The sequence below is a fragment of the Protobothrops mucrosquamatus genome, unplaced genomic scaffold (assembly GCF_001527695.2).
Source record: "Protobothrops mucrosquamatus isolate PMUCROS unplaced genomic scaffold, P.Mucros_1.0 scaffold4145, whole genome shotgun sequence".
Lineage (NCBI taxonomy): Eukaryota > Metazoa > Chordata > Lepidosauria > Squamata > Viperidae > Protobothrops > Protobothrops mucrosquamatus.
In genome coordinates this window covers 38,220-47,856 of record NW_015390073.1, presented here as the reverse complement: position 1 = coordinate 47,856, position 9,637 = coordinate 38,220, and the positions used below count along the sequence as shown (strand labels likewise).

The 9,637-nt window shown below is 46.8% G+C and overlaps 1 protein-coding gene across 1 annotated transcript in view; it reads left to right on the top strand.

Moving 5' to 3' along the window:
• Positions 1 to 1,387: 1,387 nt before the first annotated feature.
• The window catches only part of DHX15 (DEAH-box helicase 15), a 28,459-nt gene continuing 20,209 nt past the window's right edge, over positions 1,388 to 9,637 (top strand). The window contains exons 1-3 of the mRNA XM_015828002.1: positions 1,388 to 1,549; positions 3,798 to 4,016; positions 8,419 to 8,586. Of these exons, the coding sequence (XP_015683488.1) occupies positions 1,394 to 1,549; positions 3,798 to 4,016; positions 8,419 to 8,586 (543 nt within the window). The 5' untranslated portion in view covers positions 1,388 to 1,393. The remainder of the gene's footprint in view (positions 1,550 to 3,797; positions 4,017 to 8,418; positions 8,587 to 9,637) is intronic.

Genomic DNA, 9,637 nt, shown 5'->3' with positions numbered 1-9,637 from the left:
GAGGAATTAGAATTAGGGGGAATTAGTACATCTAGTGGTAGGGGTCAGCCTCCCATCTCCTCACCCAACATGCTTCGTGGGGGTGGGGGTGTTTAAAAATAATTTTAACCATTTGGTTATGTGCCATTGGGTGGATCTACAGCAGGGCTCTTCAAACTTGGCCCTTTGATGACTCGTGGACTTCAACTCCCAGAATTCCTCAGCCAGACACAAGTCCACAAGTCATAAAAGGGCCATGTTTGAAGACCCTTGATCTACAGAGAAGGGTGAATATTTTACATGTGTGCATGCGCACAGGGCCACGAACACACGCGTGCCACAAATGGGGCGGGGCTAGTGCCCCTGTGATAACTTGCTAGCCGTGCTCCGTTCTGCGTGGCGCCGCGGTGTCCCACTTCCATACCCCGTGGTAGCCCATTTTTGTGGCGCGGAGGCATCCCATTTTTTGCACCCAGAGGCGGCAGTGGCCCATTTTTGCGCCCTGCGGCCGTGGTGCTAGCACCAGTGAAGGGATGTGCGCGCATACGCACGTACACTAGCCAGCCTGTCCCGCGGCGTGGTGACCAGCAGGCCGCGGCCCATGACCGGGCCGCAGCCCTCAGGGAATGAAAAAGGAGATTCACCCCTTTGGGCTGGTAAAAGCGTGGAGCCTAATACGTCCCAGGTGTGTGGCTGCTTAGATGTAGAAAGAAAAGGTTTGTAGGTGCACCTTTTTGTAAATTTTTCAAATTGGCAAAGGGAGTAAGAGTAGAGCTTACTCCGAACTGCCTATAGAGAATCATTGTCCATTCCGTCCATGGGGTTGACAGCTATCAAACCTGTGAGTGGTTTAAGAGGTTCTATGACAGTGAGAACAATTAGCCAGTGGAACTACCTGCCTCCAGAAGCGGTGAATGCTCCAACACTGGAAGTTTTTAAGAAGAGACTGGACAGCCATTTGTCTGAAATGGTCTAGGGTTTCCTGCCTGAGCAGGGGGTTGGACTAGATGACCTCCAAGGTCCCTTCCAACTTTACTACTACTACTACTACTACTATTATTATTATTATTATTATTATTATTATTATTATTATTATTATTAAAAACTGAAACTCTTGCTGGAGTTCTTGAGACGTATCTTTCTTTTCGATAAATATTACAAATCAGAGTCTTAAGCTTTTGCTTCTTTGTTGGCTGCCAGAGAAAAGGCACGCATGGCGCCATAACCGTGTAGATATAATGTTTTAAATGCTTTTTTTAAATGCTTTTCAATGTTTTCAGTGCTGCTTAATCAAGTTAAAGTTGTTGTGGTTCTTATTCTTTTTTTCCCAATGGGAAAAAATAAAATAAAATAGGGAAGAAGCAAAACTTACTAGCCCTGGATTTTAATCCCCTCTGGTTTCCCCCTCAGGTATATGACCGATGGTATGTTACTACGGGAAGCGATGAATGACCCCCTGCTGGAGCGTTACGGGGTCATCATCCTTGACGAGGCCCACGAAAGGACCCTGGCGACGGATATCTTGATGGGCGTGCTGAAGGAGGTTGTAAGGCAGAGGTCTGATTTAAAGGTCAGTGGAATATATCAAGCGGCCTGCGGGGTGTTGGATGCAAAGAAGAAGAAAAGAAAAGAAGAAAAATAGTGTTTTGTTTCAAGGGTGAAATAAGCTCCCGGGCTGAGAAACAGGGCTGTGGAGTCGGTAGAGAAATGTTCCGACTCCGACTCCTCAGTTTTTTGTACTTCCGACTCCGACTCCTCTGTATTAATATGCGAATGTATTTTATACATTCCTTGAAGGAAAGAAAAGCAACATACATGTCATTACCACAGGACTACTGGCTGGGAAGCCAACAGTCTACTGTATTGAACAGTTTAAGCAAAAGACAAACACAATGAAAACAACAAAGTTTTATTAATTTATTAATAGCGTTGTGTTAATAACACAACACTATGGAAAGTATAAGTATTGCCGCTCCTAATTGTGCGTTGCGTGCCATATAGTGAAGCACATGAAAAGCACGCTTCTTCACGGTCACTTAACGGGTTCGTTTTGCGGTTACGTGAGGCACTGCATGCATTGGTCTTTATTCTTACAGTAGAGAAGTCATTAATTATAACTTTTTGTGAATTGGGACATTTAAACTTGCTTTTTTTAAAAATTCCAATCTAAATTTAGTAGGAGTCGGAGTCGGTGCATTGTTTGCCGACTCCGACTCCAGGTACCCAAAATTTACTCCGACTCCGACTCCACAGCCCTGCTGAGAAAGCTGCTGCTTGAGGCCCTATAGATTATCTCTGGAGGGTTCCCAGTCCCAAAGTCATTTAGCAGAATGACAAGAGTGGGAAGGGACCTCGGAGGTCTTCTAGTCCAACCAGGAGACCCTAAACTAGAGGTCCCCCAACCTTTGGGGCACCAGGGACCATTTCCGTGAAGAGAGGTTTTTCCACAGATCGCAGAGTGCGTGATTTTGTCTGCTACCTGCATCCTGCGGATGGGGCTTCGCTTGTTTGTGTGGACCGCTACCGGTCCACGGACCTGGGGGTTGGGGACTCCTGCCCTAAACCCTTTGAGACAAGTAGCTGTCCAGTTTTCTTCTTAAAAGCCTCCAGTGATGGAGCACCCGCAACTTCTGAAGGCAACTTCTTGATCCCCTGGTCGATTGTCCTCCCTGTCAAGAAGTTTCTCCTTAATTCCAGGTTGCTTCTCTCCTTGATTAGTTCCCATCCCTTGCTTCTTGCCCTACCTTTTTTTGGATAAATCTTATTTTATTGGCAGGGTGATTAGACAGGGCTGGTTGAGGCCGTTCCCTCTTCTGCACCTGGGTAGCATTTGTTCTGTATTAGAGTGGTCCCCAGTCCCCCAACAAGGCTGACCACCTCATCTTCAGGGCAGCTTCTCTCCTGGTGGTGGTGGGGGAGATGTGTGCTATGGGAGGGACATAGATCCGCTTCCTATTTCCCTGCTTCCTCCATCCCCATAGCCTTGGCAGATGCCGTTGCCATGGAGACCTTGCCATCCATCTTGGCCATTTCCCATTCTGACCCCCTGCAACAGCTGGGCTTCATTCTTGTAACTCAGGGGTCTTCAAACTTGGCCCTTGGATGACTTGTGGACTTCCAACTCCCAGAATTCCTCAGCCAGGCACACTGGCTGAGGAATTCTGGGAGTTGAAGTCCATTCCTCTTAAAGTCTGTATCAGGGGTCTTCAAACTTGGTCCTTTGATGACTTGTGGATTTCAACCCCCAGAATTCCTCAGCCAGGCACACTGGCTGAGGAATTCTGGGAGTTGAACTCCACTCCTCTTAAAGTCTGTATCAGGGGTCTTCAAACTTGGTCCTTGGATGACTTGTGGACTTCAACTCCCAGAATTCCTCAGCCAGGCACACTGGCTGAGGAATTCTGGGAGTTGAAGTCCACAAGTCATCAAAGAGCCACGTTTGAAGACGCCTGGATTACAGCATCTCTCATCTCAAACCATCATGGTTGCCACCCAACCTAGTTGGAGTTGCTGGAGAACCAGAAGCCATCTAGAAGGACCTAGACATTGAAAAGGGTGATCTAGCCTGGCTGAGGAATTCTGGGAGTTGAAGTCCACAAGTCATCAAAAGGGCCAAGTTTGAAGACCCCTGTTGTAAACCGAACAAACTATCCCGATTTATTATTCTCCCCACCCCCCAGTACAGGTAAGTCCTCAACCTACGACCAAATTGAGCCCCAAATTTCCCTCGCAAAGCGGGACCCTTGTGCGTTTGAAATGTAAGCCTTTGTTACCCGAAATACCCACTTTTTGTTCTTCCTGTCTTTTTTTTTTTTTAGGTGATCGTGATGAGCGCAACTCTAGATGCTGGCAAGTTTCAGATTTATTTCGATAACTGCCCTCTGCTCACCATTCCTGGCCGTACGCATCCGGTGGAGATTTTTTATACTCCGGAGCCCGAACGGGATTACCTCGAAGCAGCCATCCGTACAGTAATACAGATCCATATGTGCGAGGAAGAGGAAGGAGACCTGCTCCTTTTTCTGACTGGACAAGAGGTATTTTACATTTGGAAAAATCTGATTTTCCTTGGGGGTGGTGGTTTTGCCTTTTCTGTTTTCTTGTTTATCTAGATCGGGGGTCTTCCAGCTTGGCCCTTTTGTGGCTTGTGGACTTCAACTCCCGGCGTGCCTGGCCGAGGAATTCTGGGAGTTGAAGTCCACCAATCATAAAAGGGCCAGGTTGGAAAAGCCCTGCTCTAAACTAATAACATCTACATGAATTAGCATTCATTATGCTTTCATATGTTCCTCTAACTCAGGGGTCTTCCAACGTGGCCCTTTTGTGGCTTGTGGACTTCAACTCCCAGAATTCCACTGCTGAACACTAAATTCCCTGTCTCACTTCTCATTTTTTCCTTACCTTCTCATCTTTCCTACTATCTTCTCCCATTGGCTCCTTACGATTTATCAGTTGTTGTTGGTAACTTAGGGTTAATGATTGTAACTATGATTTATAACCTGTCACTTAATTGTTTGTACGTATGCTGTGAGCTTCTGCACCGGAGACAAATTCCTTGTGTGTCCATTCACCCTCGGCCAATAAAGAATATTCTATTCTATTGAAGAATTCTGTTCTGTTAACTATTATTATTAAGATAAGATAAGATAAGATAAGATAACCTTTATTGTCATTTTTTTACTGTGGGCACAACGGCACATATCAAAAATGAAATTTAGTTGCCCGCTCTCAAAGTGAAACACATACATGACACACACCTAAAGCATACTATATACAACATATGTATAGACCCACACCCCTACATATACATAACAAAATAAATATTAATCACTGTCCATCTTGAATATATAACGGAGGGAGGAAGCTTGAGAGTTCACAAGATTAATGCTGTGTGGAATGAAACTATGGCTGAATCTGGATGGTGATGGCCACCATTTAAAAGGGCTTATTAAGAGGCCAGGATTTTGGAGGCACAAATGATCTTTATGCCTTAAATGCCACTTTGAAGGAAACAGTGAAAGGCTGTGGTGTGTTTAGGCTGTGCGCGCGAGAGGTTTCTGAATAGCGCTGATCGGTCTGACAAAGAATTACGAACTGAAAAAGCTTTTGACTAGATCAGTGGTTCTCAACCTGTGGGTCGGGACCCCATTTGGGGTCGATCGACCATTTCATGGGGGTCGCCAAGCAAGGCTGTCCGCCATTTTTTTTGTCCGCCATTTTTTCCCCTTTTCCGGCGGGTGCCTTACCTCCCTTGGGCTGGGCCAGCTGGTGGTCGGCCTGCTCCGTCTCTGCCGCTTGCCAGCTACGCCTCGGCCGGCGCAGGGGGCGGAACCACGCATGCGCGGCGCTCCCGGGCAGGGAAAGTCCTCGACTTACAACCGGTTGGGTAGTCCTCGACTTATGACCAGTTTAGTCCTCGACTTACGACCGGTTTAGTCCTCGACTTACGACCGGTTTAGTCCTCGACTTACGACCAGTTTAGTCCGAAGTACGACCGGTTTAGTCCTCGACTTACAACCGGTTGGGGTCGCGGCATTAAAAAGGTTGAGAACCACTGGACTAGGTGAAGTCATTCTGTTTGGTGGTGGTGGTGGTGGTGGTGGTAGTAGTAGTAGTAGTAGTAGTAGTAGTAGTAGTAGTAATAATAATAATAATAATAATAATAATAATAATAATAATAATAATAATAATAATAATAATAATAATAATAAATGTTTGCAGGCTAGGAATTCAGATTTAATTTTCACTCGTGGAAGATGAGACTGGTCCTTGAGTTCTGAAGCAAGGCTCCGGGGCCTGATCGGAGTGCCTTAAAAATCCAGGCGTGGGGAATTGACGGCGATGAAATTGGCCGCTTCTCTAAAACATCTGTTGGGATGAGGCTGGCGTTCTCTTGTGTTTTATCTATCCTTAAATGCAGAAAATGGAGGCTTCTTGGGTTGAAATGCCCAAACACCGCACGCACGGTTGCTCCTGGTTTGCCAATGAAATATCCTCCCATTGTTGTAGGGGTGGGGGAGTTTATTAAAACAACGCTCCGTGGCTTTTTTTTTAGCGGTTTCTGAAATTCTGCCGTTGAGAATCCTATTCCATGTTTTTACAAAACAAGTCTGTTGTGGTGGCGGGTTCGATGTAAGGAAGGAAGGGAAGGCTTTTGTTTTTCAGTTTTCAAGGGTTGCCTCCAGAAGCGACGAGTCTTCCCTCGAGAAGAGACTGGACAGCCATTTGTCCGGAACGGTGCAGGGTCTCCTGCGTGAGCCCAGGGGGTTGGACTAGAAGACCTCCGAGCTCCCTTCCGGTATTCTGGGCTTTGGATTCCTAGTTGGTTGCCGGAGAAGTTGGAAGGTTTGGACCATTGGCAACTACAAGCAGAGTACGGGAGACGGGAGGTGGACGAGCTTTGCGTGCGCGGGATGCCTTGTGTGTGGCCAGGCCTGCGTTCGGCACCCGCACAATTTCAAATGGGACTGCTTGTACGTTTGCTAGCGTTGCTCTCCGTCGCGGGCAGCCTGGGTGGAAAGTACCAAGCCACGCATGGCGAGGGAACCCAGCTCAGCAAAATGGCTGCCTTCCCTGCTCCTTGGGGGACGGACCCTCCGGATTACTGGGGCTCCCAGAGGAAGAAAGATCTCAAGTCCATCAGGGTTGCTAAGCAGCTCAAAGTGCCGAGCGAGAAGGAGTTGCCTTGGTGGCCCTTTGGGCTTCTTTGGGCTTCTTTAAAGTTACGACTGAGCCGGTTCATCCACAGTTTCCCTTCCATTTCCTTCCCTTCCTTCCTTCCTTCCTTCCTTGCTCCCTTTCATTCCCATCTCCTCCCTATCTCCCTTCCTCCCTCTCTTCCTCCCTCTCATTCCCATCTCCTCCTTCCCTCTCTCCCTCCCTCCTTCCATCTCCTCCCTCTCTCCCTTCCTCCCTTCTTCCCTCTCCTGTCTTCTCCCTCCCTTCCTCCCTCTCATTCCCATCTCCTCCTTCCCTCTCTCCCTCCCTCTCTCCTTCCTTCCTTCCTTGCTCCCTTTCATTCCCATCTCCTCCCTATCTCCCTCCCTCCCTCCTTTCCTCCCTCCCTTTCTTTCATTCCCATCTCCTCCCTCCCTATCTCCTTCCTTCCTTTCCATCTTCTTTCTTCCCTCTTTCCTTCCCTCCCTTCCTTCCTCTCATTCCCGTCTCCTTCCTTCCTCCCTCCCTTCCATTCCCATCTCCTCCCTCCCTCTCTCAGTATTGTCTGGGTCAGTGATGGAGAACTTTTTAGAGATCGAGTGCCCAAACTGCAACCCAAAACCCACTTATGTATGGTCGGGTGCCGGGTGGGCGTGGCCCATTGGGTGGGCGTGGCTGCGGTGGTAACGGCAGACTGGGTGGGACTCAAAAGTTCAATCAATCAATTCCAACCTTGCGAGATCTTCTTTTTCCCACGAATTGAAATTGAAATTGATTGATTGAACCTTTTTCTCTTTTTTTTTGCAAATGGCGGCGGAGGCCTAAAGCGAAAAGGTTTTATAAAAGCCAAGCTGAAGGCCTAGGACTGGGGCGACGGCGCACGTGCCCACAGAGAGGGCTCTGCGTGCCACCCGTGGCACGCATGCCACAGGTTCACCACCATGGGTCTAGGTTTTGAGACAACTCTGTACAGGGAATGCTTCACAATTCTTACCTCTGACTTCTTACATTTATTTTTTGTCTAATATCAATAGTTCTATTCTGCTGCTGTTTGGCTAATTCATCCATTTCATGTGGGATTAACCTGGAAGTAGTACAAGGACCCTCTTTGTTAATAGGCGAAACTACTTGTTGAAATTGTTTCTTGGGTTTCTTAGGAATGATTTAAGCGGCAAGCGTTTTGAGATTCAGATTAACTTGGAGCACTTGACTCGGAAAGACGGATAATATTTCCTGGGGAAGCTCCAGAGGTGTGCTCTGTGTCCTCCCAATCTAGAGAGGGGGAGGCCTTCTTTTTGGAACAACGATGTTTGTGCTGCCAAGGTGCTTGTTCTCATTAGGCACGATAAAGCAAATTTCCCCTATAATTGCATTAGTGATACGTGACATTCAGGCTTAATTGGATATTATTTAAAATACCGTGCACATTAATTTCCTTCGGATTGTGAAAATGGAAAAGGTCACGAGTGCAGTTTCATATTCCTGGGTGAGAGATTTCAATTTTAGTGCAATTTGTTGAGAATTAATTAGGAAATATGACCAAAAGGAGAAAAAAAAAAAAAGGTTGTTGAATACAAATAAGGCTGGTACGTTCCCCGATTCCAAAACAAAAAAAAACAACCCTTGGACCGTTAGGAAAGCCCCATTGAAAATTCAACCAGGGTACAAAGAAGTTTTAAAGCATTCTGTTTTGCAGGAGAACTGCTTTAAAAAAACAATTGTACAGCCATTATGCCTTTTAAAAATAATAATAATAACATTTCCCTGGACTTTTTTTTGTAGGAGATAGATGAAGCCTGCAAGAGGATAAAGCGTGAAATTGACGACCTGGGCCCTGAAGTGGGTGACATTAAAATCATCCCCTTATATTCCACACTTCCCCCTCAGCAACAACAGAGGATTTTTGAGCCCCCACCTCCCAAAAAGCCAACTGGTGGGATAGGACGGAAGGTAAGTTCACTAAAGCTTTATTATTATTTTAATCCCTGTTTTTAGCACTATACTCCAACAGGACTTTACAATAAAAAAAAATGCATAAAAGGCCCAGTAAGGTAGTTTCTGACTGGAGGGTGGGGAATAATGGAAGGATTTATACTCCTTGTAGACAGCTGGTCCTTTGCCTCCTTTTAGAGAGTCGTTGAGGCCACTTGGAGGGTGGGGAATGGAAGGATTTATACTCCTTGTAGACAGCTGGTCCTTTGCCTTTGAGAGAGTCGTTGAGGCCACTTGGAGGGTGAGGAATAATGGAAGGATTTATACTCCTTACAGACAGCTGGTCCTTTGCCTTCTTTTAGAGAGTCGTTGAGGCCACTTGGAGGTCTACCTGTGTCCTCAGGGTCCCCTGAGTGGTGCAAATGGGTGGGGAGCCTTCTTGGAACTTCTGAAAGGACTGTGTGTTGTGGAGTGGAAATAGATGATGTCGTGTCCTTCCCCCTCTGTTCAGTTTTGACCTAGATGGCCTCTTTGACCCCTCTCTCAAACCAGGGGTCCTCTCGGTCCAAAATGTGGACGTGGCCTTGGCCTTTCAAATGTAGACGGACCGCTGACTCTTGTCCTGGTGGCTTTGTTCTCCTGTGTTGTGCCCTGCGTTTGTGAAGCGGCTGTTTTTGTTTCCCCAGTGTACAGATCTGCACGTGTCTCCCTGCATTGTACTGTGTCACAACCACGAGCTGAATGGCTGGAAAAATCTCCCATAGACATTAAACCCATGCAGGGTTTATTCCTTAGCTAGTTAACCTGCTCTGTGGGACCAGTGGGGTGTGCATGACACTGATGGCACTATGTCCTGACAGGGTCCATTGCCTTTTGCATTGGGGGGAATAAGCCTCTGTGACGTAAATAGACGGCTGGACGCATATTTCAAGTTGACCAAGCTAGGGCAGTAGTAAGTTACGGTTATCCTGTTACGAACTCATGGTCGTTTTCCATTTTTTCCCCCTCCCTCAAATTAAGAACACTGGCTTTGTTTGCTAAGTTTGGTCCAAGCATACAAACATTGGAG